Source organism: Selaginella moellendorffii, unplaced genomic scaffold (assembly GCF_000143415.4).
Source record: "Selaginella moellendorffii unplaced genomic scaffold, v1.0 SELMOscaffold_0, whole genome shotgun sequence".
Lineage (NCBI taxonomy): Eukaryota > Viridiplantae > Streptophyta > Lycopodiopsida > Selaginellales > Selaginellaceae > Selaginella > Selaginella moellendorffii.
In genome coordinates this window covers 3,390,209-3,417,381 of record NW_003314261.1, presented here as the reverse complement: position 1 = coordinate 3,417,381, position 27,173 = coordinate 3,390,209, and the positions used below count along the sequence as shown (strand labels likewise).

Below are 27,173 nucleotides of genomic sequence, written 5' to 3'. Positions count from 1 at the left end.
CAACCACTTTGTCACAATCTTGCTGCAACACGGCACCAATAGCATAGTCAAATGCATCACAATGCACTTCGAAGGGTTTATCAAGGTCTGGGATCCTGAGAACAGGAACCGTAGTCAAGATCTCTTTCAACCATACAAAAGCACGCTAACAAGCTGGTGTCCAATGAAATAGAATACTATTCTTTGTCAACTCAGTCAACGGAAGAGCAATTCTTGCAAATTGCGGACAAACTTACAATAGTATCCTGCCAAACCAAGGAAGAAACGAACATCTGATACAATGGTCTTGGATCAACCTCAATTACACCACTACCAACTATATGACTAAGAAAGTTTACGCGCAATTGACCAAAAGCGCATTTACTTTCCTTAGCATATAGTTTGTGTTCGCGCAACTTCTGAAACACCAGCTCCAAGTGTTTCAAAATTTTTCTTTCAGTTTTTATTAGATTTTTTACACTCAACTTTCTTCACTCTAAGCTCAAGTTTTAGGGAAAGAATGTACCAATTCATTTGATGGGCTCAAGAAAAGAAAAATTCAAGAAAATTCAAGAAAAGAGGTTAGAGTTGTGTTGCCGCCAACTTTAAGGGATGTGCCGTATTATTCTCTATAGCTAGATCCTAAAGTGAGGCTCCTTTCTAGTAAGGATAAAGATTTGGAGCCAAGATAGTAGACTAAGTGGTCATAAGAGTGTTGTTTATCGAGCTTGTGGGGTTCCATAATAAAGTACATGGATTTGTGAGTGTGCTCTAGAAAGGCAAAGTTAGTAAATAAGAGCAAACAATATGGTGGATATATGGTCCAAATAAAGGACTTTGGAAAGTCTGGATCTTCTTGGCATGAGTAAACACCACTTATTGGGAACTATGTGATCTATGTTGTTTGAGATGTGTGGTTGAAGGAGTTTGTGTGGTGAGTATAGAGGTTGATGTCTCTAAGTGTCCCAGAATCTCCTAATCACTGAAAGTCGATTGCTAAAACACCAATAGTGTTATCACTCACATGCTTTCATGTTGTCCCTGACTCCAAGCTTGACTAGAATCTCATTTGTTGTTGTTGAGAGAGCTGTGAAATCCCAAGAAGCTCGGTCCTCAAATAAAGAGGTTGAGGAGTTGGTCACTACTAGTGGTACATGGGGAATATCATCACCTTTTGTGAGCATGCACTCTAGACTAGAGTAAGGAGAAAAGTTGCATAGGATTGGCATCTAGCTGGATAAGAGCCTCCTAAATGCCTCTTGAGCCACTGGAAGTGCCCATAGCAAAACAGTCCAATCAAATTTTCTCACCTTTAGCATGTAATAAATCTCTAAAATTGTGGTTGAGTTTTTCATGGAAGCAAGTTCTAATTGTGACAAGGACTATATAACACTAGAACATATAGATATGGATGGTTTAGTAGTAGTGTTGGATGTAGAAAAAGTGTGGATGTTGAATACCACCATTTCCAATAGTGATGGATTGTTGAGGAGCTCGGGGAAGACAACAGCCAACTCAGCTAGAAAAGTAGTCCACTTGGGCACAAAAGTATGCTTAGGCTGTGAAGTAGGAGTAGAAACCCTCTCCATCAAAGAACAGCCGTTGTAAAGCTTGTTGGTAGTGATCTTGTCACTAATTTACATCATCCTCTTCTTCCAGTATGTTTTAATATTGGGCTTGGAAGTGCTATATGCATCCCAAGATGATAAGATTGGTGAGGGAGTGTGAGTTCATTTGCTGAAAGTCCACCACCATAAAATCCACCAGCAATGAGAACCCTTGGATTGATATCGGTACTTGGCAACATATGCCTAAGGGATCATAGTATGATTTCCAAAGGTTTTGAGGATGACGGCTCTATTGTTTTGGATCTAGAGCCCAACAGACTTTGCCAATGTTAATGAGATGATATTACTTCTTGAACTCGAATCCAAGAGTGCTTATGCTGTGATGGTATCTTGCAGAGTAATCAATGCCATAAAAACTCCTAGGTCTTGTGTTCCTATGGTATCTATGATATGGATCTCCTCACCAACATGAAAAATATGTTGTCATAAACATGCAAGGGTTTCTAGCTGCTATCCAAATCTTGGGATTGATCACAAAAGTTGTCCAAGTGAAAGGGTGATGGAAGTGTGCATACTTGTTGCAGGATGTTTGTCAGAAGAGTTGAAGATGCTAGAGTCATGGGAGATGTAAGCCTACAGAAGATGTGCTATCAAGCTGAGAAGGTCCAACATCAACTATAGAGGATTTAGCAAATGCCAACTTAAAGGGCAATTTGCATGCGATGGTTGGGTCTAAGACTTGTGGAACAATTGAGCCTTGCTCTCCATTGATGTCTAGGGCTGTTTGCTAATGTTTCTTTTGAGCTCAATCACAGCTATGAGTGTCTTATTGTTGATGTTCATGTGGAGAGCCATTTCCTTTCCCTTTTTTTGTCAATGGAGCGGCTTCAATTGCACATTGTTGGAGCTATTACTAATATCCATATAGAGGTGGCCAAAGTGTAGAGTTATTAACAAGTGAATGCTCTTAGACTCTTTGTCTCATAAGAGGTCAAAACTCTAAATAGAGGTGATAACACCATTTTTTCAAGTGTCTACTTGCCTCATAATGGTTATACCATCAATGGGGTCATCTAGTGCTATCTCTATTTGCTAGAGTCTCAATGCCTTAAGCTCATCAAGAATGGCGGAGTTGTTGTTGTTGTTGCAAGAAAGCTTGCTATTGATGCTCAAGGAAGCCTTTGTACTGGCAAAGTTCTATGATGGCAGATTTCAACAATTGTGGGATTCTCTCTTTCGTAACTCTGGAAGCAAGTTGGCAAGAAATTGTTGTGATTAGATGCTTTAGAAGGTGGTTAAATGGAGATTGGGCAACTTGAGAAACACCTAGAGTGAGGCAAAACTCATCACCTCCCTTAGCATACTTAAAAGCTAAATGACATTTACACTTAAGAAGTTTGTGTTGGATGAGCTGCTTTAGTCCCTAGATAAAAGTGGCAACTATATGAGGTTTAGGATTTGGGTGAGGCATAGCTTCCAATGTTGCTTGAACCACTAGATATAGTCAATAATAGATTCATGGGGTGATGTCAAAAAGAAAAAAACTTTGGTGTGAAGCTATTGGAGATCCTTCTCCTGTCCAAACATCTTGAGAAAAAGCTTTGTCACCTCTGTGTATCACTTCTACTTTGTATCCAAGATTGACTCTGCTCAAATCTAAGCTTATCCATGCATTGATTGAAGAAAGTAGTTATGTTTGCCCACATTTATTGTAATTCCATTTGAGTCACAAAAGACCTCAAATTCCACTCTATGACTCTATGCTGATGAAGCTCCATGTGTGAAGAGGGATAAATCCACATTCTGCTATATAATATAGATTAGATTAGCCATCTTTATGGGCTGCTGCAAATCCCTAGGCAAAGTATCTTCTAGATTCAATGAATCCTTCCTCATGGAAATCAAGCTCTCATATTAAATGCAAAAACTTACCTTTAAAAGTGGAGACTAGTCCTTGCCAAATTGATCCTCTAAGTGATTGTGAATGTGTTGTCATTGACATAAAATGCTTAAGTCATTGCAAATGCCTAAACGTGGTAAATGTTGCAAAGTGGCAGCCTAATTCAGCAAATTGAATCTTCCCAAATGCCTTAAGCAAAGCCCACAACCAAAATAAATTGTCATTAGTGTTCTAATGACAAAACCTCCAAGCCCACTCAACCACTTTGACATGGCTTTGCATAGTCATATGACTCCAAATTTCTTCATGTTTCAGCTCCGATTCTTAGCATGGTGTCTTCAATCATGGAGCCTTCACAGACACCATTCTCATCATGGAGATCTAGTTTGACCACAACCACACAACACATTCGATTTCATGGAAGCTTTCCCAAGCATCAACACTTTGTTCGCCCACTAAACTTCTAGAAGCACTCAAAGTGACTTTCTCCTCTTCAGCAGCATTAACATTCCCCATCCAAGAGCAGCCAACATAGCCTAACATCATGCTCCAAGTCTCATATCAATGTCTTTTGCGACCTCAAATTCTCTCGACATTGCAAGCATTGGATTATCATGCCTACCTTCAGCTTGACTTTCAAAAGAATCCAGTGCCTTCTTTAGGATTCCCTTTGCCCTCTAGAGGCAAGCTTCTTCAAGACAACACTCAAGAAAAACTCGACTCACCGTCTTCTTCACTAGCGGTGAATTTTTTCCTCTCTTTAGGTTTTTTAGATTTCTTTTCTTTTCCTCTTTATTTTCAATTTTTTCTCATATCCTTCGAAGCAGTCTTCTTTTGTAGACACAAACTCAAGGTTGGATTTCAGCCTTGGAGTGGTATTAACTCCATTTGTTTAGGAGCTTATTCTTTCGGCTTTTCCTCTTTGTTCCTAGGTTCTTGTCTCTATCACTTTTAACAACACATCCTCCTCTTCATTTCCATCCACTTACATTCATACATCACTCTATTCACTTTCATAATCACTGCATTCCATCATCACAAATACCTAATCTTAGTTTTTCATCATTTCCACATGGTACTTGGGATCTTCCAAGATCACTTTATCAAGCAAACTTTAGTAATACAACACAGAAAAAATCAAGCTTTTTGAATGTCAAAGACAAAAGATATAGCATAGCATAACAAATCTAAAGACATTCCAACTCTTTTCTTCAATCACTTAGGCCTGTATAGAATAGGCATCTAGACCCTCATTAATGGAGTAAAAAACTCTCTACATCCACATGCTTTTAGCTGCATTTGGCTATAGAAGCCACTTCATCTTGGTTCATGGCACGCTCTACATGAAATCCTAATGACATATTTTGCTACATCATATTAGATATGGTCTTTTTTTTCATCATCTACCACATGTTCAATGCATTCACTCCACTTTTTCTTCTATAGAACTTTGAGGATGAGTTGGGCATGTTCAAGGAATTTCTTGGAGGTGTGAAGACTTACAAGGCTAGAGTCTAGATTCATGCTTTGTTTTTCTATTGTTTTTTCTTTTTGTTATTTTTCCCAACTTGAGTGTCTAATTTTAACTTAGAGTTTTTCCCATGCTCTAACCCAAAATTTTACACTTCATTTCCCTTTTCACTTTTTCAACTTTTTCTCCTTCTTTCCTTTGTCTTCTCTTGTTTCTATCATTTAGAGTAGTTATCAGCTCTTGGCATCAGACTTCTTCAACTTGGTTATGGATTCTTACCACATCAAACACACACACACATATATTGATATGACTTTTTGGTCAAAAGTTAATAGAAGTGATGGGATTAACTTTAGATGATCTTGGAATTTAATATGCAATAAAAATAATTAGGAACCTTAAAATTGTAAAAGAAAATAATGAACAAGCGAGCCAATAATATTGATCAATTCACACCATCCCAAGTATATCACTAGAGAATGAAGAGGACTAGTGCCACAACTACAAGCTCAACCTCAACACTTTTATCAAAAAGTTCCAAAATTAAGAAACAATAAACATGTAAAAATTACAAATACTTGATCAAAGGAGGCAAAAATAACATATTCAAAGGCATTAGAGTTGAAAGTGGAAGTTAATAGCATCAACATCAAGTAGCATATTGTAATCTTGAGTATACAGTTATTAGTTATAAAATTAATACTACAAACAAGAAAATTTACAAAATCACAATCAACTAGATCCCAAGTTACACTTGCACATAATTCCTTCAATGTCAAACTTTTAGTACATCTTTCATCCCTAATAAGTAATATATTTTGTATATTGTATGCTTCTTAAGATAAATCCAAATAAAATCAAATGAAACTTTAGATTTATATTGAAAAAGAATTAGATATTAATATTGTATTGAAATTTAATATAATTAAAATTAATTATAAGTGTGAGTGCATGGAATATAAAAAGGGAATACAGAAAATGTATATATCAATTAGCCCAAAAACCCTAGCTTATATACAAAAGCAAGTGGTCCAAATTAAAACCAATCTAACAGTTACCAAAATCCCACTATACTAATATTAGTATATAGCATCATAGCTATACACTTGGACTTCACATCATTCGCTCATCTCAAAATAATAAAAGCCCATTAGGGTTCTCTTGTAGATGGGCCCGGATTTGGACAAACGTCAAAAGGAGATATTGGCCAATCTGTAGGTGGTATTAGTTGCTCTTGATCCCTTTGTACGAAACATTTCAACCATTGGATATGCACAATTTTTAAAGGATCAGCCTGCTAGACATCATATCGAACCTTATAAACTTGTGATCAAATTTGCTGCAACACCTGATACGGACCTTTTCACTAAGCAAGGAGCCTCTTAGATAAACCATGTATTATAGGATGAGGAAAACAGACTAACACCAAATCATCCACTTTGTACTCCGCAAGTGGACAATGATGGGAGTTATAGCGCTATTGTTATCTCACTTGTACCCGGCCTAAGTGTTCGGCAAACTCTACTTGAACAAGTGGAAGAATGCTCATCAAATACTAATCCCACGACTTACCATCGGCAGTTCATGGCAATCACAAAGGTAAACTTAGCTTTGTTGGTAATATTAGATCATGATCATATAGGAGTTTATATGGTGAAGCATTAATAGAACGCTACACCCCTATGACATATGCATACCGAAGAAACAGCAAATAACCATCCCAATCCGAATACTAAAAGTTCATGTACTTCGCGATCATTCCTTTGAATGTCCAAATGAGTCATTCCACCAAACCATTTAATTGTGGATGATAAGCACTCATGAAAGTGTGGTATATCCCCAACCGAAATGTCAAAATATAAAATGCCTTAGCCATAAATATGTGACCATTATCTGAAAGAATCCACTCCAAACAAGAATGTTGGAACACTACTCGATTGAGAAGGAAGTATGCAATAGCAATTGTAGAGGTGCTAGCAAGAGCACTAACTTCCACCCAATGAATCAAATAATCAAAAACAATAATAATATATTCATTGCCAGTAGTCAATCGTGGAAAAGGTCCTATAAAATCAAACACTACCAACTCAAATAGACGGGAAATTGCAATTGACTCTAACTATCCTTCCATGACACAAGGGTGAGTATTACGAACTTAGCACCAAACGCAGCTATGCACATACTGAATAACATCACGTAATATCTTTGACCAATAGAAAAACCTGAATAGCTTTTCGGTCACACAATAATATCCCATATGCCCGTATAGAACAAAAGAATCATGGTAGGCATAAAGAAACCATGGAATAAAGACAAAAGGCACCACCAGCCATAAATGATCATTAGGATTCGTCTCTACAAAATAAAGAAGGTTATCTTCAAAGCGATATTGAGAATGTAAATGCCAAAATGGCAAGTCATTAACAAGTGATGCAAGATCCTCAAACCCATCTCGAAGTCTTTAGATCCATAGCTCAATCTTTTAAGCCTCGTGAACTTCATCAAGAAAAGATAAATCTTGCTCTATATCTTGTAGACACTAAACATTAAGTATAGCAACTGCCAATGGCAAAGAATCCTCATTTAAAAAATGCATAGATAATGGTATTAAACACTCATTTATCATAAAGTAGCTCACTTTCGCTAGTTGTAATATATAACTAATGTATACAATGGGATAATGTTGAAGATCAATACATCTTCAAGACTAATATCAAAAATATCCATATGCAAAATGAAAGGTTGAATGTAATCAAGATACACCAAAATTGAGAAAATTGTCAACACTTCTTTTAGATTTATAAATGCCCTCTTGTAATCCTCAGACTAGATGAAATATGATATGAATAATTTAGTATACAATAGTTCAATACAATCAAAAGAGATTAATAAAACAATCAAGACATTACACCTTGCTGAAGAAGTATTACACATCATTCACACTTGCAAACTTTCATAAGAAATGTAAAACTTAAATTAAGTCATGTTTTGGATCCAAACACACAATTTGACCACTTTAATTTTAAATCAACTTCTCACAACTGATCCAACATTTTACAAACATCACAGACATTCTCTTTTTACATCCCTTCTAAGTGGATCAAGATACAATTAATAAAATCAACAGTCATCTCTAGCATATCACAAAAATTTCACTATTATTTACTAAAAAGTTATTGGAGCATTATTCAATTTGAATGACATCATTAATAACTTATATAAACCAAATGGGGTATGGAAAATAGTTTTGGGAACATCCTCTTCAGCCATCGACACTTATTAGTACCCAAAAACAAAATCTAATTTAGTGAACTAACAACTTTGCTCCAAAAGGTTTAGAAAATTGGTAATGTGAGGAAGAGGGTACATATCCAAGATCATCACATCATTTAACAAATGATAATTAATATAAAAATATATATTCTTATCAAGCTTTGTCATAAAATGAGACTTATACATTTAAGGACTTTAAGACTTTTAAATAATATTTTTCTCTGTGAGTGCATGGAATATAGAAAGGGAATACAGAAATGTGCATATCAATTAACCCAAAAACCCTAGCTTATATACAAGAGCGAGTGGTCCAGATTGAAACCAATCCAATGGCTACCAAAATCCCACTACGCTAATATTAATATACGGCATCGTAAGGATTGAAGGTCATTAACTTATTCATACAAAATCCTTTCACTACTTACATGATTTCTCATTTTACAGAAAAATCCCAATATCAAAACCTTGCATAAATAAAATGTTCTTAGTATGAAAGACTTCACCTAGGAAATGGAAAATGCCAATCTAAAAAACACTAATAATGCTAATACATATGGCTATAATTATGGATCTAGTAAAATTTGCATCAGCCTTAGTGTATGCTTATCTAGAACCAATGTGCACAGTTGAAGATAACTAACATGAATGCCATTGGAAGACTCTTTCTCTGTGTCTGCTATCTAGAGTGATCCAACTTGATCTCACATCTGTCGTCTATTGGCAATTAGCGGAAATCCCTGATATTCCTTTGCTGTGCATTTGCAGCGACCGGCTGGTGCGTCATCAGGAGAGGCGCAAGCTCTTCTGGGCGGACGCCATGCTGTTCGCGTCTTCTACAAATGGCGCAGCACCGTGGGTAATAAGTATTTGGCGCGCAGCATCCATGAAATCTATGCCCGCCATGGCATCGCGCCCCTCTTCCCGTCCTTCCTCGATGAGCTGCACCACTTCTCGTGCTCCGAGCATCACGTTGATAAGGTGCGCTACGATATCTGCAAAAGGCATGGGTATACAAGCCGCTTGGCTCTGGATCTCTGCTGCTAACCCAAACCGACAGGAAATCTCGAGAATGAGATCCCTGACCAACTCTGCTCAAAAGGTCGTTGTGATTGGGGCATGCTAGTTCCTTCCCTGAATCACAGACACACTTCCAGCTCCTTGAGTTGAGCACTTGTCATACTTGTGAGACGAGTCAAATTGTTGACATGTAGTGGCCAGAATTTCAATGGGCGAGAGAGTTGTTCCATCTTCCAGCTCCACACCATCATCTTGTTGGCGGAAAGACTGAGCTAGTTTAGTCTCGGTAACACAATGATCCCTTTTTACCGAGAGAAAAGCTGGCACAGGGGCTCTGTCACGTCGAAAACGTGGTGGAGGGGTTTGATTTGGACTCGAACGCTTTGGGAGGTGTTGTCAAGGCTTGAAGCAGCAGAGTAGCTTATCAATCGCTGGAAAGCAGACAAAGAATCAGTACCGAAGGAACTGAAGTCTAGAAACATACAGTCATGCAACTTCTCGTCTGTCCAATTATCCTCTTCGTCTTCCTCGTCTTTCACCTGCAAAAATCGAGTCAAATGAGAAGAAAAGAAAAGTGAGTTTCTTACCGAATCCAACAGACTAATCATGATGGGACGGAATGCCGGATTGCGCCAGAAACATGCCTCTGGATCCCAGCCAGGAGCGATCAAGTACGTAGACCATTTTCTTTTCTTCAAGCCTTTTCACGTTTTTCCGTTTTCTTCTTTCCTAGCAGGACATCAAAAGATCATGGACGCTCTCAGCATTCGACTGACAGATTCGCGGGTCTTCGTTCCAAAGTCGAGCTTCACTCCACAGTTTTGGAGCTCCATTGTCCGACGAGGGCCATGAGCAACCTCTTCTTCTAGTGGCTCCAATGCCCCGATGGCCAGGGCAAACACGAATATATTATGGTGGACAGATCAACGAGGCCTACAGACAACAGGGTCTACCACTCTGCCAAAACTCCCCTTCGCCCACTTATCAGAGGAATGAGTTTGGGCGCAATATGAGATATGGCGAGAGTGCATGCCTTCTGGCATTCTCCAGATCAATGCCGAGCAGAGCTTTGTGAACTTCGTGGCCGCAGTATGTGTGCAAGAAGATTCGAGTTCTCTGACGGACTGGCGACCGGACGACATGCTGTACTGGGCGTCTTCTGGAAGCTACCATTTGCTAAAGCCAGTGCTGGGTGGAGACCATGAAGTGGTTTTTATATTTTTTATAGGTGAGTGTGGGAGTGAAATCTTAGTGATTTGATTTACTGTGTCTTCTTGCAGGACTTGAACACACATGACGCGTTTCTTGTGAGGAATATCAAGGTCGAATACATGGAAAATTTCATTGAAAGCCCAGAAGAGTTTGAGATTGTTTTCCGGGAAATAAATTTACCAGGTAGAGTTCAATCTGAGATATGTTGTTTGTTAACGGGATCTGAGTGCAGAGTGCACGAGAGCTAGCATGGAGCGTCGCTTGGACGGCCCGACGATAGTTCGCTGCAGAAACGTCAACTTCGAGTGCTTCTGTCATGGTAGAGGAGGCCTATAAGCGAAAGCTCTCGTCGAAGTGGCAAGGATTTGGAGAGTTTGTTCCACAGCTGGCGTATTAATGGGAGCGTAGCAGAGAACACCACAGAGAAAGATATCGCAGAATGCAGTCGTGCAGCAAGTAACTATCCGGGAGAAAAGATTGCTCCTGTGACGCGGGGCCAAGAAGTGGGACCTTGTGTCGTCAGGCTCGTCAAGGATTGCTCTGCTTTTCTTTTGCTCTGCTCATTCTCTAATCTGGTTTTTAAATCTCTTGCAGGATTTGACTACGAACGCAAGAAACGAGCCTAGAGAACAAATTAATGTTTTCCTGAAGGCAAGGAAGACAATATCAGACCAAAGAGATTACTGGAAGTGTTATGTAAGTGCTTGAATTTTCTCTTGAAACAGTTTGTCATTGACATTCGACATGGAGGCGTGATTTAGAAATGTAAGTAGTTCAATTTTTATAACATCTTCAGGCGAGGCTTGTACTTACCGTGTCAATGCACATGAAGAGCTAGAAACCGGATCTTAAAATGGAATTTTAAAAACTTGTGCCTTTTCTATTCTGTGATAACCAGTTAGCCATCCTCTTAATGGCTTCTTGGTTGGTTTCATTCCCAACATCTTGCCAGGTACCCGTTTCCAAATTCACCATTTGCACTCGCCGTTCCAACAAGCCTTTCCCAACCATGGCCAGCTTCTTCAAATTCTCCAAGCTCGAGTTGTCAACTTCCGCAATGCTGCCCTCGAGCTCCGGCGTCTGTCAAAAAGAAAAATTCCAAATCCACGACATTTGTCAAACTCGAACTTTTCTAGTACCTGAATCCGAAGGAAGTTCTGCTCGCACACACTAAGTCGGAAGAGCGACGAGATGGTGTGGTCAACAATGTCGGCGCTTGCGTTAGAGAGCATGTTGATGATTGGAGCCCCGTTCTCATGAACCACCCAGCCGAGAGCCCCCCATTTTGCTATCTCCTTGGCCGTGTAGCTCACGGTTTGATCGCCACAACCAAGAGATATGACCAGCAACTCCTCGAACCTCTGATAGCAATTCACAATAGCTAACACGAATGAAATATAGTTATCTATATACCTCGAGCAGTTTAGTGCCTACCAATCCTGGATCCTGAGCTTCTGAATCCTTCAGAGCTTGAACAATGGCTAGAAAAGTCTTCACATAGATAGAAATTAGTTGAGTAAAAGGACTAGAGCTTTAAAGACCGTATGAAAAATTACTGGATTGTTTGCGGCGAGGCCACCGTCAACCAGGTTGAATTCCACTCCCGTAGGCATCTGGAAATATTTTGGAGGCAGATAAGTTGGAGCCGCGGTGGTGCCCCGGACAACATCTCGGAGAAACGCATTCTTGGATTCGTTTGTTTTGGCCTGGAAGTCTTGAACTTCTTAAATATCAGAACACAAAATCATGGACGCAAACCTCTGAAGTTGTGAAGAACACAGGCTGCTGGAGTTTAGTGTCAAAGGTTGGAATGACGAGAGGAACGAGTGTGTCTCTCATCTTCAAGTCTCCAATATACTCGTGGAGGAGGCTCTCCATAGGCTTCTCGGAGTACTTTGGCCCGAAGAGTCCAGCAGCGCTTTTGAGACTGTTAAGAGTGAGAATTCATTACTAGGAGCTCGAAAGTTTTTTCCATCTGAAAAAGAACAAGGAGAACACACAAGTACTGCGGGAATATCTTCTGCGCATTCGCAAAGTAGAACCCAGTGATCTCTTTCGCCATGAACATTGGCCGATTGTCTTTGCTAGGCGTCCCCAGCATTGCGGCGATGATCCCTCCGGTGCTGGTTCCAGCAATGGTGTCAAAGTAGTCCGCGAGCCTGACACTAGGACCATCTAGCTCCTGACAGAGAGAGATCAGATCAAAGCCAATAAAGATGACTCTGCTTTGATAATTTTCCCAAAGAAACCTGTAAGCAATCCTCAAGGTACTCAAGAATTGTCGCGGGAATAACACCCCTCACTCCACCTCCATCGATGCTCAAGATGCACTTCCTCCTTCTGCTTGTTTCCATGAAATTCTTGTGCGATGGATAATTGTAAACAGGTGTAGTTGTGCCAACATTGGATCATGCATATATTCAGGATCCGTGACGTGTTTGTTATTTGCCCGTCTTACGAGACGTGCCTGTGAAAACCAACAGTGCAACATTTCTCTAAAATAAGATACATGCAGCATGGACGATATATTGATCTCAAGACACCTATATCTTTTTCAAATACATACGCAATTGGATGCCTTGCGTAATTCTGTATTTTAGTTGGCGTGTACGTGTTATCTTTTATATATATATATATATATATAAAAGATATTCATATAAGAGATAAATATCTTATATCATGATTGTATATTTGGAAATCCTATCAACTAGTTTGCGTTTCTTGGGCTCTTCAGACGGCTGGGTTGCAAGTGAATGGTGCAAACCTGCGAATGGCCTCCCCGTTGTAAAAGTTGACCCCCTTGACCGGCTCCTTGACCAGCTGTCTCCTAATGTTGACCAGGTCGGCAAGGTTGGCCGGCTTCGAATACTCAACTTGCTGGAGGTCTGATCCAAGAACAAACTACATTATTTGGATTCTTACGCACAGCCCGAGCTAAAAAAGCGCCGAGACCACCATATCCGAGCTTGCGTTGAGGGCCACATTCGTTATTAGCTGTGTCACCCACCATCCCGCGGCTTTCTTGTCACAGTTTTGTTGCCACAGCCAAGTGATAACACGAGCAAATGCTCAAACCCCTGGAAACCACATACCCAGCAGCACCACCCTGTGGTTTTGGAAGGCACATACTTTTGATAGATCTACTTGGGATTAACACTACACTCGGTAGGAGGTGATGGATTCCTGTTGGTGTCTAGGCAGTAGTCATATATCAAGAACTTGGATCTCACCACGCCCAGCGCTTGCTCTTCTTGAACGCTCAGCTCCCACGAACTCGGCCTATCCCACCAGGGGCTGCTCGTGTTTGCGAGGCACGCAGCGTCCCCTTCGTCGCATCCATCCACGGTGAATTCGGCGTAGGACGCCACGAACGGCGCTCCACTCCAGTCGATCTTCTCTTTTCCACCGCGCGTCGCCCAGCCGTCGGCGTTCCAGATGCTCGAGATGAGCCGCATTGGCTGTTTGGACAGGAACACGTCTTGGGTGGCGCTTGTGAGCCTGTGGACGCGGACGGGGGTCTTGTCGACGTAGAACCTGCGACTTGGAGATAAGATCGAGCAAATGAATGAAAGGAAAGCTTACACAATATGATGCTTGTTCCAGAGGAACGAGTAAGCGTGGAAGTCTTGAGAGGGATCAAACCAGAGCATCAGCCGCTGCTCCCTCTCTCCCTTTCCATTGCTATAGACGTTGGTTTGCAAAGTATATGGCTGCCCGGATCGGTTGCCAAGGAACTCGAAGTCGAGCTCATCTCGGTTGTCGGTCTCGGACGATAGCTGCGAAACAAAGGAAATAAAAGTTGAAGCATCGAGAAAGACGAAGATTTACGTAGTAAGCAGTGACAACTCCGGCTGAATCACCCGGAACCAGCTTGAGATTCATGCTGATGAATCCAAACAGGTACTTTTTTATCGTCGAGAAGGCGGATCCTACAAAGAAAACGTAAAGGAAAATCAGTAGACTATTGAAAGAATGTTACTTACCAGAGTTTCTATCGAGCATTAGCTGCACAAGGCTCCCATTTTCTCCAGTTGTTTGTACATGGTCGTCAGCCCACATAACAGAGAAATTCTCGTCGAAAGTTGGAGGCCGCTGCTTGGCCTGCGCGAAGCTAACAGCAAGCAAAAGAGCAAAACCAGCAACAAACAAACGCTCCATTCTTCTCTCTCAGTCACTCACCAACAAGAAGCACTCCCTCCTTTCTTCCAATCCCATAAATACTGCCGGGGAAGAATTTTCTCTGTAAAGCTCACCAATATTTTAGTGGTAGTTTGAAATAAAGGAAGAAAACGTTAACTGATGCAGGCAAAAGGTTAAAAAGGGCTGATTGCTTCAAAAGCAGTGCTGGACAGATCCAGCTTTCTTTTGTTCTGACCTCGTCTCTCAACATTTTTTGGCTCGGCTGTAGAGCTGCAGTACAAAGGACTTTTTTTAGCGTTGCAATACTTAAGCACCAATTAATACAAATAACCTGGGGTGCATAACGCTCTCCACTTCTTCACACTCTCATGACGATCGGTACTGTCTCTAAATACTCATCGCAATCATTGTCGAGAATCAGTCACAATGAGATTTGCTTAACGTACCCATGGAGTACAACAGCAAAATGCAACTCTGGCTGTGTTCGATTTGATAGTTTTTTCTCTCTATATGGTACTACAAAGCGTCAGGCTCCAGGCGCTTCTGGATCGCATTCGCTGCCTGGCAATACGTTCGCGTCACATTTCACAAGATCAAAAGAATGACAGGTGCTTACTTCGAGATTCCCGAGACGATATTGGTACTGCATTTCCTCACGAAGTTGGGCTTGCTCACGCATCGCTTGTGCCTGCGGGATTTACCAAAGGAGTGGAGATCATTTAACAATCTTTACGGATGGACTTATTTGAACGCACCATGCCAGTTTTCATCGAGTGCTTTAGTTCTTCAATGTGTGCCTCTTTCTCATGCTCCCGCAGCATTTTTAGTTCTTGCCTGAAACAGAAATGTGTGTATGATGGGAAAATCCTATCAGAGCAAAATACCTTCGTTGCTCTTCATCGTTGAATTCTGTCCGCTCCACTTCGACAGATCTGTATTTGGCGCCCTTCTTCCACTCCTTGAACATCTTTCGCTGGTGATACTTATCAACATTGTAGTACCTACGAAGAAATCAACGTTAAAAAAAGCAAGAAAAACCTTGACTCTAGCACTACTGACTTCTTCGAGGGAAGTGTTGCAGTGTTATAATCTTCCATGTACCTGTAAAACAACAAGCCACGACATCAGGAAATTCCAAAGCACACTGTCTCGAAGGAAAGAAAATCCACAAAGAGCGACAGGTCATGCAACTCAATGCTCACATAATTCGAATGCACGCATGAGAAAAAATTCGTACTCCTTAAACATTTGTCTCTCCTCCCAATTCGGTAGCGTCTCCAGATTGACCTGCGTAAGAAAACCAAGCAACACAGTAAGAAGAAGAAACGATTTCTTTTCTGAAAATGCCTACTTTCTTCACTTCCGAAAGCCATGCGCTAAATTCCGGCCTCTTGTTCCTGCGCATAAACAAAGCTTCGCAATGCCATCCAGAAACATATTGAAAAAAATTTATAGACCCACCACATATCGATCTCCTTGATAAGTCCATACTTCCCCCATGAAGCAGTCACAGGCCCACTCTTCTGGCGCTCGGCCTTCTCCTTCTTCTTCTTCTTCTTCTCCTCCTTTCGCTTCCCCTTCCCCCTATCCTTGCGTTTCTTCTCTTTATCCCTGCTCTTGTGCCTTCGCTCTTCCTTGTGCCTTACTCGGCTGCGTGAGCGCTTACTCACAACGTCGCTATCGCTCTCCTCCCCGGACGAGCTACTATCAGATGATCCTCTAGTTCTTCGTCGATGATGCCGCTTCCTACGCTTGCTCCTGCGATTTTCACTCTCGCTGCTACCGCTATCGCTGCTCCTGCTCCTCGAATCGGATTCTTCATGCCTCCTCTTCCTCCTCCTGCCGCGCTTCCCTCCCTCGTCCCTCTCTTCGTGCTCCATTGATGCCCTAGCCCTAATAGCCGTTTGACGGAATATACCATCTTTGATTGCACGGAGCATCTTCGCATATTCTAGCTGGGATTACCATCGGACGGTGGAGGTTTTCTCTGAGCAAGATATAGCCCACGCATTTCCAAAGTAAGTACGCCCTAGGGTTTGGAGCTGGGAGCGAATTGCTGCTATGGCGTCGAGGCGGGCGCTGGGGCAGCTCCTCCGCGCGGCATCGAGGAAATCTTCGTCCCAGCGAGCGAGGTGCCTGTCGTCGCTCTCCTTTTCTTCAGCGCTCCTCCCGGCATCGAGGAGGGCATCTGGGGATTCGTCTTTCAGTAGCGATGGCCATGGCCTGGGCACTAGGACCTACGCCACAGCGGCGGCCGTGAAGAAGGATCCGGAAGCCCTGGGCTACATTGCTCAGGTGATTGGCGCCGTGGTGGATGTCAAGTTTGACAAGGAGCTGCCATCGATTTTGAACGCTCTCGAGGTCCAGGATCACTCCTTTCGCGTCGTGCTCGAGGTCGCCCAGCATCTGGGCGATATGACCGTCAGGACGATCGCCATGGACACTACCGATGGGCTCGTGAGGGGGCAGAAGGTCTTGAACACCGGAGCTCCCATCACTGTAAGTATTTCGCCAATGTAGGTTTCTTTACGTCATGCATGACATTGTCTCTAGATTCCCGTTGGGAGGTGCACGCTCGGCAGGATCATGAACGTGATTGGAGAGCCTATCGATGAAATTGGGGATTTTGGTAAGTGTTACTCTACAGCGCTTCGTTCTAATGAAAACCTTTACTTTTTGTTTTCGCAGTCACTGACCATTATCTCCCAATCCATAGAGAGGCTCCAGTCTTCACTGAGCAGTCCACAGAACAGGAAGTTTTGGTGACGGGAATCAAGGTACGATGCAAATGTACATTTTTCTATACTGGTTGACAAGCCATTCTTTCATCCAGGTGGTGGATCTTCTTGCACCATACCAACGAGGTGGGAAAATCGGACTTTTTGGGGGTGCTGGTGTCGGGAAGACAGTGCTGATTATGGAGCTTATTAACAATATTGCTAAGGCTCACGGTACACTGGCCACCGGTTTTATAAGCTACATAGCTCACTGGTGATCTTTCAGGTGGTTATTCTGTGTTTGCTGGTGTCGGGGAACGCACTCGTGAAGGAAACGATCTCTACAAAGAAATGATTGAAAGTGGTGTCATCAAGCTGGGTGACAAGCAAGTAAGCATTGCCTTGCATTGTTCTTATCTAACTAGTTCTGTGTTCACTTGGTTTAGAACGAAAGCAAGTGTGCGCTGGTGTACGGGCAGATGAATGAGCCCCCGGGTGCTCGTGCTCGCGTTGGCCTCACAGGATTAACCGTGGCAGAGTATTTCCGTGATGCAGAAGGCCAGGACGTGCTACTGTTTATTGATAACATTTTCCGTTTCACTCAGGTGCTGTGTTTTTTCACATGGAATGTTCCCTCATTCGTTTGAAACATACAGGCAAACTCGGAAGTGTCTGCTCTGCTGGGACGAATTCCTTCTGCTGTCGGATATCAACCCACTCTGGCAACAGATCTTGGGGGTTTACAAGAAAGAATCACGACTACTAAGAAGGGATCCATCACCTCAGTGCAAGCCATCTACGTGCCTGCTGATGATCTAACAGATCCTGCTCCAGCGACGACTTTCGCTCATCTTGATGCAACTACTGTGCTTTCACGCCAGGTACAGCGACACTGTTCTTATCTTGCAGCCTTTTGACACCTTCGCTTTTGTTTTGCAGATTTCCGAGCTTGGTATCTATCCGGCCGTGGATCCTCTTGACTCAACCTCTCGTATGCTGTCTCCTCGTGTCATTGGAGAGGATCATTACCAGTGCGCTCGTGACGTCCAAAAGGTGTTGCAGAGCTACAAAAACTTACAGGATATCATCGCCATTCTGGGAATGGACGAGCTCAGCGAAGACGACAAGCTCACCGTGGCTCGGGCTCGGAAGATGCAACGTTTCCTGAGCCAGCCTTTCCATGTTGCGGAGGTTTTCACAGGCTCCCCTGGAAAGTACGTGGACTTGAAGGAGAACGTCGCGAGTTTTCGGGTCAGTAAACATCAAAAGCTCTTCTCATATTTTCCTAGCAAGCAAAGGACTGAAGTTTGGATTCTTTGCAGGGTGTTTTGGATGGCAAGTACGATGATTTGCCAGAGCAATCTTTCTACATGGTTGGAGGAATCGATGAAGTGGTCGCAAAGGCTGCTAACTTGGCTAAGGTTTCCAAGGAGAAGTAAGCAAGTGACAAAGGAGGCGGCTGCTGGAACTCGGTGACGATGATGAACAAAGAAGTTTTTTTGGTGCTTCTAAGAACTTTGAGCTCGGGGATTTTGGCCGCGAGCTCTAAAACTCCAGGACTCTTGTTGCTTGTGAACGGTTTTGGGATATTCCAATAATGGTAACAATAACCCGAGAGAGAGACTTTTGCTGTTTCCCGCCAAAACTTTGCTCTAGGGTTTTTGTGCTCGGCTATGGCGGCCAGGAGCTCCCAGGGCGCGGCGCGGTTCTCCGGCAAGGCTCCAGATTACAAGTCCGACAAAGGTGCGTCTTCTAGAGTCGATTCTCGGCCAGCATTCGCTGATTGGATTGTTCCAGAGCATTGCAAGGATCTGCTCAGGAGTTTTGTGGATGCCGATGGGCGGATGAAATATCTGGAGATGCTGGTAAGCGAGCGAGGAGTTTGTTTTGGTTCTTCTCATCGTTTCTTCCATTCTTTCTCAGCAACAAGTCGCCAATAGAAAATTGCGCTCGGTGGATATCTCTCTGGATGACTTTTGTAATGTAAGATGTCTTTCGATTGATCGTTTTCTTGTTCTTATTGTCTCTCTTTGCCTTCTCCAGGATTTTGACGCTGAGATGCTGGTGCAAAGAATTCGGACCAACACAAAGCGCTACCTTGGATTGTTTGCTGAGGCCATAGATGAGATTCTACCCGACCCCACGGTGCCTATCGATGTGGATGACGACTATGAAGTGCTCATGCGACAAAGGAATAATGATCCCAGTGAAAACGCTGACAATGCGGATCCACGTCAAACGCTTCCTGCCGAGATCAAACGATACTTGTGAGTTCTTTCTTTGTAGTGAGTTTGTTCTCTGGATCTCACCTTTGTCCTGCAGTGAAGTACATATTACAGCTCTCGCCAGTGAGAAGCCTCGAGCGCTGAGGGAAGTCAGAGCGTCTCATATTGGACAACTTGTCAAGGTCAGAGGCATCGTTACTCGTTGCTCGGACGTGAAACCATTGATTCAAGTAGCTGTCTACACATGTGAAGAATGCGGGTTTGAGATATATCAGGTTTGAGCATCTGGATTGAAGTGGCTACATTTTGATTTTTTATTGATAGGAAGTTACTTCCCGCACGTTTATGCCGCTGCTGGAATGTCCTTCTACGAGGTGTCGTACCAACAACGTCAAAGGGAGGCTTATACTTCAGCTCAGAGCATCCAAGTTTTTGAAGTTCCAAGAGGTGAGTTAGAGATTTTATTTCTTTCTTAATCGCTTAACCATTTAAAACAACAGGCCAAGATCCAAGAGCTAGCTGAGCATGTCCCTAAAGGCCACATACCACGATCCATGACCATCAATATTCGTGGTGAACTGACTCGTCAGGTAGTGTTTAGTTCAAGGCTTCTTCTGTGCTACTCTTAATGTTGACCTTGCAGCTCGGGCCTGGAGACTTGGTAGAGATATCTGGGATTTTCCTCCCAGTTCCATTTACCGGTTTCCGGGCGATTCGTGCAGGACTCGTAGCAGATACGTATCTGGAAGCTATGTCCATAAAACATACAAAGAAACGCTACGAAGAGTTTGTATTTTGTTTCTCTTTTATCTTTCTTGTTTATAATAGTAGCCTGTTTACAGATATGTGCTTAGTGGAATTGAGCAAGACACAATCGAAGCGCTTGCTCAAGACGGGCAAATCTATGACAGGCTATCCTTTTCCATAGCTCCGGAAATTTTTGGTCATGACGATGTCAAAAAAGCATTGCTTTTGGTTCTTGTTGGAGCACCAACGCGCCATTTAAAAGATGGTATGAAGGTAAGTTCTCGTAGTTTGTTTCTTTCCTTCTTGCTTCATATGCTAATTGTCTTAGATACGAGGGGATTTGCATGTTTGTTTGATGGGAGACCCTGGAGTTGCCAAGAGTCAACTTTTGAAACACATGGTAACCATCGCTCCTCGGGGAGTTTATACCACGGGTCGGGGTAGCAGTGGTGTTGGTCTGACAGCTGCAGTGCACAGAGACCCCGTTACAAACGAGATGGTCCTTGAAGGCGGTGCATTGGTATGCTCTCTTTTCTTCTCATAAAGTTTGCATTGTGCTGACAATCGAACTGTTGGCAAGGTTTTGGCAGATATGGGCATTTGTGCTATCGACGAATTTGACAAAATGGATGAAACAGATCGAACATCTATCCATGAAGTGATGGAGCAACAGACTGTAAGCATTGCCAAAGCTGGCATCACAACTAGTCTAAATGCTCGGACCGCTATCCTTGCGGCAGCAAATCCAGCATGGTAAATCCTCTTTATGATCAATGATATGTTGTAATCTTTTCTTTTCGCAAACGGCAGGGGACGATATGATATGCGACGCACGCCGGCAGAGAATATCAACTTACCACCGGCATTGCTTTCCCGATTCGATTTAATGTGGCTCATTCTAGATCGAGCAGACAGAGAGATAGACTCTGCAATGGCAACACACGTTCTTCACGTGCATACACACGGTGTACCGCCTCCTACTGCTGGCGATCCGCTGGAACCATCCATGTTAAGGTACATGGTCCCACTACAATTGTCGTAAGGTAATAGTTTTTCATGATTTTTTGTTGCAGAGCTTACGTCGCCATGGCCAGAAGAGTCGTCCCTTTTGTACCGCGTACCTTGACAGAATATATTTCCAGCGCCTACGCAGCTTTGCGCCAAGAGGAGGCCCAGAGCAACGCACCGCATTCTTACACTACCGCACGGACTCTGCTCAGTATAATGAGAATATCAGAGGTGATGGTTTTCTTTTGTTCTTTGCTGGTTTCATTTTGTACTAAAGTATAAATCTTCAGGCATTGGCGCGTCTCAGGTTTTCCACCACGGTGGTCCAGAGCGACGTTGATGAGGCACTGAGGCTGATGCAAATGTCCAAGTTCTCGGTGTATGCGGACGACCAGAGAAAGACCGGGCTGGATCCAATCTCCACTATATACACTATCATTCGCGACGAATCGGCAAGGCTCAGGACCTTGAGGCTCAAGTATGGAGATGTGCTCAACCAGATCTCCGTCAAGGTTTTGCGATGCCAAAGTTCTCCGCTCTCTTTATTCTTTAATGCTTGTTTCATTTCCAGGGGTACAAGGAAGCTCAACTCAGGCAATGCTTGGAAGAGTACGCGGCTCTCAACGTCTGGCAACTCGATCCACAAACTCTTGACATACAGTTCGTGGACGTATGAGACGTATGAGATAAGTATATCTTGAGGAAAGAGTCTGGATAGAAGAGAAGTTACTGGCACAACCAAGAAAGATCGAGGGAACTTTCACGCACTCCACACGCTGAATGCGCTGCGTGCGTTTAGCCACTTATCAACCAAGTTGCCGTGGTGCCTCTGGAGGACGTCTTTGAGGCTCTCGGTGTTGTTCACCCACGCCAGTCCCTCCTTGGTGTAGCTCTTGGCGTTAAAGTTTGAGGTAAAGAATCGATCAGCTTCTAGCCTCCTGTGGGAAAGCAATGCAATGTGTTAAAACTGTGACTTGGTTCTAGCAGTTTTTACCTGGTGGCCATGAGGAGAAAGATGAAAAACGACGTCTCGCTAATGGCGAAGCCTTTGATCTTCTTCTCCGCCAGCAAGCCGACGAGCAAGTCGAGCTTCTCCACGTCCTCGCCGTATACCTCCCTCAGCAAGGCGAGTGTTTGTTTGTCATCGGTGAGATCCTCCCACTTCTTGATTGGAATCATCAACATGTTTCTCCGAAAGGCATTGTATCTTGCAACTTTTCTTTCGCGATCACGGTAAACTGGGACAAAAAGTGCAGAGATGCAAAGATAAGATCGAGGAAAACAAGCGTCTGGCAAGAACAGAACTTACTCTCGAGGGCGGCCATGTCGACGTGATTCGGGCGGTTTATGCCGTCGGTTCCAGTCTGGGGAAGGTCCCTCATCCACTGCGGATAGTTGAAAAGAACGAGCGCTCCACAAGCTTGATGCCCAAGCGACGCGATCATTCTCTCGTTTCCAATGCTACCAGCGTTTTTTCTCCCTCACTTCCAATGAGCTCGATCATGGGAATTCTATAGATCACAAGAAAAAGTTTAGTCAGGAGTGGTAAAATTAAAAAAAAAGAGATGGAGGTACCTCTTTCCAGTGGCTCGAGGAGTCTTGGTTTGTTTCTCTTCCCCACTGCCAGTGATGTCTCTCAGCACAATGTCGTCTGGTAGCAAAGGATGGAGGCGATAAACGCACGTAAACTCCTCCGTCAAGGCGTAAGGAACGCCGTGGTTTATTGGCTCCTTCATTCCAATAAATCCACTCAGCAGCGAGGATCCAGTGTGCCCGATCCAGCTCTTGATTCTCTTCCCCAGTAAACCATACCTGGATGCACTCTCGAAGTCAGTCGAAATCGCTAGAAAAGGTGGACGTAAAGAAGAAAAGCTCACCAGTTTGCATGCATTCCAATGTCGAGCGCTTTCGTCTTGAGCAGCTCCACAGTCCAGTCGATGGTGTGAATCTTGGCAATCACGGCAGCGACGACCAATCTCGCATGAAGGTAGAGCTCTTCGTCCCCGAATTCCGGATGCGTCCTCTGGAGCGACGATTTAGCGGCAATCCAGAGCTAGAGATCGATCGAGGCACACGCACCTTGAGCATGTCACACACGGCATTGTGCTCCTTGACGAAAAGCGCCTGGAGAATCGAAACCCCGGCCCAGGTGTTCTTGACATCGCCGGAGATGGCGACGCCGTGATCGTCGCGCTCAAGGAGGCCATTTTGGCCGATCTTAAGTTTTCCATCTTTGCCAGTGCGCACCCTCGCCAGCGCACCGTCGTGGCTCCCGTATAGAACACTCCCATCCCTAAAATGTAAAATGAAACTTCCCTCCAATTACAAGAGTTTCATACCACCACGATGTTCTCATGTTCCTATGCCCCAAAGGGATGTCTTGCGAGCCCGTTTCGTCCTCTTTCGTGCGGAGGAACCGAAATTCCTTCAAGGGACACTGCGCTGCGACTGATTCCGGAGCTACAATCTCTTGCTGGATCGAAAACAAAATCATCCGTGAGAAGAATCCTTGGCTTCGATCACACGAATCATACCTCTTTTGTGTCTTCCTGGTGGTCGACCCAGTCGTGGATCATAAACTGGATCCAGGACGCCGCGATCATGTTGAACTGCTTGCCCGTGTCCGCGAATTCGGATTCCTTTCTCGACAGAAATTTGGTCGCCACAACACTGGGATGTGGATCCAAAAGTTCCTGCTCGACGCAAATCGAATCTCATGAGAGAGAGAGAGAGAGAGAAGAGAGACCTCGGATCCGGATGCTGGAGCAAAGGCATTTCTCCCAATGAATGATCCATAGTCGCCACTTTTGACATTGACGTGCTCGCCACTGGATTTTTTCTTCCGGAAAGGCGGAGCTATGCAGTCATCCTGCGCGGCTTTTTTCTCTTCTTCTGAGATTGGAGGTCCGACGTACTTCAAGTTGTAGTTTTGGTGGAGTGTCCTCCGGATGTCGAGATAAAACAGCGAGAACACAAGCGGGAGCTTGTGCCACGCCGTGTGTTTGTCGACGAAATGGACGATCTGGTATCATCAATCACAAAGGAGGAAGACCACAAGAGCAAAGCTAATTAGTCTTTTGAGAAATCCATAATCGCAACGAAGTCTTTCCCACTCTGAAAATGATCCGGTGCTTGAAGCTCATGCGCTTGTACGCCTCGTTGATCTGAGCGTCGCTCGACACTGCGCCTCCCATTCTCGCCCGCTCTGTGCTCTCTGCTCTCTTGTGATTTCCTCTTGTCAACTATGGGGACAATATAAAATGCTGCGTTACACTAGTGCACTAATATCGACTTGGGAGCTGTCATTTTGGAACGGACTGGATCAGCACGTCGCCAACCAGCTTGTAAACCAATTAGTTAGTGGCAATCAACTGCGATAAGAGTGACTCTGTCACTTCGCGTGGAGCACGAGCCAGGCCAGCCGTATGGCATGTATTTTAATAAGCTTTCAACTATCCGTGCATAGCTACAACTCACCAACCCTAGATTAGACACAAACGTCCCTTTTCTTCTTTCTCGGCACTTGCACCCTCTTGCGATTCTGATCAAACTCCCACACAAGGCCATGGCCAGAAAGGTGGCGCTCCTTCTCCGGGGGTGAATGCTCGGTTTGTATGCTCTTGCAAGCATTGCTAGCCTGGAACGAAACCATGCATCACAGGCGTGTGTATAGAGGGTTCAACAGACTACCTTAGCTCCCGAGGATTCTCCAGCAAGAAGTTTTCTTTCACTGCTGCTTGGTTTGCTCTCTGGCAGCTTTTTGGAATCATCTGCGTTGTTTTCTAGACCCGAGAGCGTCCTCTGAAGAGAGACAACGAAGTGATATGGCATAACTGATAAGCACAAGCGTGAACCTCCACAGAACGCTGGCTTTGTCGCAGAGCCTTCCGTTTTTCATATATACTTTCGTCGAGAGATTTCAGTGTTGCAGCGGCAGCCTGTTTCTTCGACTCAATCTCAGCTATTTCTGCAAGAGAAAAAACTTGAAAAACAAACAATAAAGATGCGAGAACTGGTTTACCTGAACACAAAAGCTTGTACTCTTCCCGAGCTCGACGGACGAGCGAGCCATCGATCTTCATAAAGCAGTCGGGATATTGCTTGCTGTGTCTCGTCGGACTCTCAACCTTCCTTCTCAAGTCTTGCTCGCTCAGCTCCTGCTCGAGGACACAGAGTCTGCTGTTTAGAATGGTGATCATGGATAGAATGTCCGTCGAAGCTTCCGGAGGCATTTCAGTGCTGTTCTTGAGCCTCAGCGCGTGAGAACTTTTAAGTCGAAAGTTTACCCTGTCGATGCTGGCCACTGTGTCTCGAAGCGTATTACGTGTTTTGTCCCTTTCCGAGTTGAGATCGCTCTCAATCTCATTCAGTCTTTCTGTGAGCTGTTCGATTATCTGGTTTGCTTGTTTCAGCTGGTCATTCGCTGTCACGTACATTTGCCTCATCAACTCTGCCTCGTTCAAAGCTCGCAGCAGCGAGGCCTTCGACGCCTTAAGTTGCGCAATCGTCGACATGGCATCTTGCAGCTTGTCTTGACCTGTAAAAATGGTGAGTACAAACCTCATGAGCATAAAAACTATAAGACATAAACCTGTAGAAACCTCTCGCTCGAGTTCGGTAATCTTTTTCCACAAAAGAGAGCTGGACTTGCGGTCTTCTAATAAATCGCCTCCTATCCTATCAGCAGCAAGCGTTCAGATGTCCAAACTCTTAAAAACCAACCTTGTGGTCGTCGTAGACGATTTGATAAGTCGCTCACAACGTGTTTCAGTTCCTTGATAGAGTCCAAGGACTCAAACAACTGTTTCTCAGCAGCAATGTATCTGCTTGCTGCTGACTTAAGGTCCTGTTTAAGTCCGTCATTTTCGTCAGACAGTCGTGAAACTGTTTGCAGCGCATCTTTTAGTCGCAATTCTGCACAAAAAGACCCATCAGACGTGAGTCAAGAGATTAAACCAGCAGCATACCATAGGAAAACGCCCTGCTCTGTTCACTTTCGAGGTCTTTGATCCTGTGGTTTAATCTCTCAATCGTCGCGTTAGAATGTCCGTTAGCTGTGTCGACAACCTGCTTTAGCGGCTCAGTCTGCTGTAGCTCATTCCTCAACTCATTCACTGTTGCCACAGCGTCACCAACAAGGAGTTGAGCTTCGGCTGTATCATTTTTTTCATCATTTCCCTTCGCACTTCCTTGCAATGCTTTCTTGGCGCTCTTGAGAATGTGCTCGAGAGCTCTCGTGTCCGCAGCGTCAGCTGAACTGCAAAACAACTAGTTTACACAAAAATCGACGACAACTCTAATAACATACCGCTTGACATTGAAACACTTTGCAATTTCCAGCTCTTCGATTATGAGGTTGTTTTCCTTGACAACCTGAGAACAAGGTCATATATGCAAAGTCGAAACAAGAAAAGAAAAAAAAGGAGGAGAAAAAAAATCAACCTGATGGTGAGATTGTTGGAATTGTGCCAAGTTCTCGTCCATCTCTTTCATCTTCTTTTTCACCCAGAAAGCCCTGGCATATCACAAAGTCTTGAGCTGTTCATCCAATCTCCTCGTAAGACTTTCCTACTTTTCTCGAGGCAAACATTTTTACCCGCTGAAATTCCCATTCTCGGCACCACTGTTGGAACTCGGTCGAATTCCTTCTTCGTTGCAGTTGCTGCCGATCTCTACATTCCTTTCTAGACGGCACTCGGCCTCTGTCAAGCGCTTGCCCATGCCGGCATAATCCGATCCACTGTGCTCCTTCATCGCCGTGAAGAGCTCCTTGAGCTGCAATACTTCGTCCCTCAGGCACTTGTGCTTCTCCTTGAGCAGCGCATTCCTCTTCTCAGCTAGATGATCCAGCATGTCTAGCTTCTCACCTAGCTTCGATTCGTCCATCCGGCCCCCTGGATTCGAGGCGCAAGCCGC

At 43.8% G+C, this 27,173-nt stretch overlaps 7 protein-coding genes across 8 annotated transcripts; 2 read left to right on the top strand and 5 right to left on the bottom strand.

Moving 5' to 3' along the window:
• Nucleotides 1–11,228: 11,228 nt before the first annotated feature.
• Nucleotides 11,229–13,430, bottom strand: LOC9655844 (patatin-like protein 2). The gene is made up of 9 exons (XM_024673121.1): nt 13,403–13,430; nt 13,185–13,305; nt 12,670–12,760; nt 12,421–12,602; nt 12,179–12,347; nt 11,977–12,126; nt 11,834–11,911; nt 11,560–11,781; nt 11,229–11,500 (listed from the first exon to the last, which is right to left on the bottom strand). The coding sequence occupies exons 1-9, from the start codon at nt 13,428–13,430 to the stop codon at nt 11,282–11,284; spliced, it is 1,260 nt and encodes a 419-aa protein (XP_024528889.1). The 3' UTR covers nt 11,229–11,281.
• Nucleotides 13,431–13,529: 99 nt separating this feature from the next.
• LOC9641477 (probable xyloglucan endotransglucosylase/hydrolase protein 8) lies at nt 13,530–15,077 on the bottom strand. The gene is made up of 5 exons (XM_002960295.2): nt 15,007–15,077; nt 14,404–14,947; nt 14,249–14,349; nt 14,003–14,196; nt 13,530–13,954 (listed from the first exon to the last, which is right to left on the bottom strand). The coding sequence occupies exons 2-5, from the start codon at nt 14,576–14,578 to the stop codon at nt 13,561–13,563; spliced, it is 864 nt and encodes a 287-aa protein (XP_002960341.1). The 5' UTR covers nt 14,579–14,947; nt 15,007–15,077; the 3' UTR covers nt 13,530–13,560.
• Nucleotides 14,968–16,443, bottom strand: LOC9641476 (vicilin-like seed storage protein At2g18540). The gene is made up of 8 exons (XM_002960294.2): nt 16,022–16,443; nt 15,912–15,957; nt 15,798–15,847; nt 15,620–15,661; nt 15,445–15,561; nt 15,316–15,394; nt 15,177–15,248; nt 14,968–15,121 (listed from the first exon to the last, which is right to left on the bottom strand). The coding sequence occupies exons 1-8, from the start codon at nt 16,438–16,440 to the stop codon at nt 15,077–15,079; spliced, it is 870 nt and encodes a 289-aa protein (XP_002960340.2). The 5' UTR covers nt 16,441–16,443; the 3' UTR covers nt 14,968–15,076.
• A 137-nt stretch (nt 16,444–16,580) lies between these two features.
• On the top strand, nt 16,581–18,896 carry LOC9655843 (ATP synthase subunit beta, mitochondrial). Its single transcript, XM_002960940.2, has 9 exons — nt 16,581–17,059; nt 17,114–17,189; nt 17,249–17,337; nt 17,394–17,511; nt 17,564–17,667; nt 17,724–17,882; nt 17,934–18,158; nt 18,217–18,528; nt 18,600–18,896. The coding sequence occupies exons 1-9, from the start codon at nt 16,622–16,624 to the stop codon at nt 18,714–18,716; spliced, it is 1,638 nt and encodes a 545-aa protein (XP_002960986.2). The 5' UTR covers nt 16,581–16,621; the 3' UTR covers nt 18,717–18,896.
• A 32-nt stretch (nt 18,897–18,928) lies between these two features.
• Nucleotides 18,929–21,964, top strand: LOC9655842 (DNA replication licensing factor MCM7). 2 transcript variants are annotated; one of them, XM_024677573.1, is made up of 15 exons: nt 18,929–19,020; nt 19,075–19,142; nt 19,201–19,260; nt 19,321–19,544; nt 19,600–19,777; nt 19,827–19,949; nt 20,003–20,092; nt 20,146–20,288; nt 20,345–20,522; nt 20,578–20,769; nt 20,830–21,002; nt 21,060–21,263; nt 21,323–21,488; nt 21,548–21,769; nt 21,829–21,964. In XM_024677573.1, the coding sequence occupies exons 1-15, from the start codon at nt 18,951–18,953 to the stop codon at nt 21,931–21,933; spliced, it is 2,196 nt and encodes a 731-aa protein (XP_024533341.1). In that variant the 5' UTR covers nt 18,929–18,950; the 3' UTR covers nt 21,934–21,964. The 2 variants fall into 2 exon arrangements, with proteins under 2 accessions (XP_024533341.1, XP_024533338.1); XM_024677570.1 differs by having other exon boundaries at nt 19,201–19,544.
• Nucleotides 21,771–24,505, bottom strand: LOC9655841 (alpha-dioxygenase 2). Its single transcript, XM_024677583.1, is given in 11 exon segments — nt 21,771–22,195; nt 22,252–22,495; nt 22,567–22,731; nt 22,734–22,768; nt 22,833–23,069; nt 23,135–23,280; nt 23,337–23,550; nt 23,597–23,730; nt 23,792–23,950; nt 24,004–24,279; nt 24,371–24,505. Coding segments are annotated over 11 exon segments (1,869 nt in total). The 5' UTR covers nt 24,452–24,505; the 3' UTR covers nt 21,771–22,017.
• Nucleotides 24,506–25,151: 646 nt separating this feature from the next.
• On the bottom strand, nt 25,152–27,173 carry LOC112345736 (filamin-A-interacting protein 1-like). Its single transcript, XM_024673050.1, has 8 exons — nt 26,700–27,173; nt 26,566–26,630; nt 26,225–26,514; nt 25,980–26,171; nt 25,849–25,929; nt 25,279–25,794; nt 25,196–25,224; nt 25,152–25,160 (listed from the first exon to the last, which is right to left on the bottom strand). The coding sequence occupies exons 1-8, from the start codon at nt 26,748–26,750 to the stop codon at nt 25,152–25,154; spliced, it is 1,233 nt and encodes a 410-aa protein (XP_024528818.1). The 5' UTR covers nt 26,751–27,173.

What these genes read in the sequence shown, in the direction of transcription:
- LOC9655843 (XM_002960940.2), top strand. Translation starts at nt 16,622, where the DNA reads ATGGCGTCGAGGCGGGCGCTGGGGCAGCTCCTCCGCGCGGCATCGAGG. An exon ending in CGATGAAATTGGGGATTTTG is followed by an intron (nt 17,190 to 17,248) that starts GTAAGTGTTACT and finishes TTGTTTTCGCAG; the next exon opens with TCACTGACCATTATCTCCCA. An exon ending in ACATTTTCCGTTTCACTCAG is followed by an intron (nt 17,883 to 17,933) that starts GTGCTGTGTTTT and finishes TGAAACATACAG; the next exon opens with GCAAACTCGGAAGTGTCTGC.
- LOC9655844 (XM_024673121.1), bottom strand. Translation starts at nt 13,430, where the DNA reads ATGGTGGGTGACACAGCTAATAACGAAT. An exon ending in ACCTTGAGGATTGCTTACAG is followed by an intron (nt 12,603 to 12,669) that starts GTTTCTTTGGGA and finishes TCTCTCTGTCAG; the next exon opens with GAGCTAGATGGTCCTAGTGT. An exon ending in TGTTCTTCACAACTTCAGAG is followed by an intron (nt 12,127 to 12,178) that starts GTTTGCGTCCAT and finishes CAAGACTTCCAG; the next exon opens with GCCAAAACAAACGAATCCAA.
- LOC9655842 (XM_024677570.1), top strand. Translation starts at nt 18,951, where the DNA reads ATGGCGGCCAGGAGCTCCCAGGGCGCGGCGCGGTTCTCCGGCAAGGCT. An exon ending in GCCGAGATCAAACGATACTT is followed by an intron (nt 19,545 to 19,599) that starts GTGAGTTCTTTC and finishes TTTGTCCTGCAG; the next exon opens with TGAAGTACATATTACAGCTC. An exon ending in ACAAAGAAACGCTACGAAGA is followed by an intron (nt 20,289 to 20,344) that starts GTTTGTATTTTG and finishes GCCTGTTTACAG; the next exon opens with ATATGTGCTTAGTGGAATTG.
- LOC9641476 (XM_002960294.2), bottom strand. Translation starts at nt 16,440, where the DNA reads ATGGAGCACGAAGAGAGGGACGAGGGAGGGAAGCGCGGCAGGAGGAGG. An exon ending in GAGAGACAAATGTTTAAGGA is followed by an intron (nt 15,662 to 15,797) that starts GTACGAATTTTT and finishes GTTGTTTTACAG; the next exon opens with GTACATGGAAGATTATAACA. An exon ending in GCAACACTTCCCTCGAAGAA is followed by an intron (nt 15,562 to 15,619) that starts GTCAGTAGTGCT and finishes ATTTCTTCGTAG; the next exon opens with GTACTACAATGTTGATAAGT.
- LOC9641477 (XM_002960295.2), bottom strand. Translation starts at nt 14,578, where the DNA reads ATGGAGCGTTTGTTTGTTGCTGGTTTTGCTCTTTTGCTTGCTGTTAGC. An exon ending in AATGCTCGATAGAAACTCTG is followed by an intron (nt 14,350 to 14,403) that starts GTAAGTAACATT and finishes TTTTCTTTGTAG; the next exon opens with GATCCGCCTTCTCGACGATA. An exon ending in GAGTTGTCACTGCTTACTAC is followed by an intron (nt 14,197 to 14,248) that starts GTAAATCTTCGT and finishes TTTGTTTCGCAG; the next exon opens with CTATCGTCCGAGACCGACAA.
- LOC112345736 (XM_024673050.1), bottom strand. Translation starts at nt 26,750, where the DNA reads ATGAAAGAGATGGACGAGAACTTGGCACAATTCCAACAATCTCACCAT. An exon ending in GAGCAGGGCGTTTTCCTATG is followed by an intron (nt 26,172 to 26,224) that starts GTATGCTGCTGG and finishes CTTTTTGTGCAG; the next exon opens with AATTGCGACTAAAAGATGCG. An exon ending in GTACAAGCTTTTGTGTTCAG is followed by an intron (nt 25,225 to 25,278) that starts GTAAACCAGTTC and finishes TTTCTCTTGCAG; the next exon opens with AAATAGCTGAGATTGAGTCG.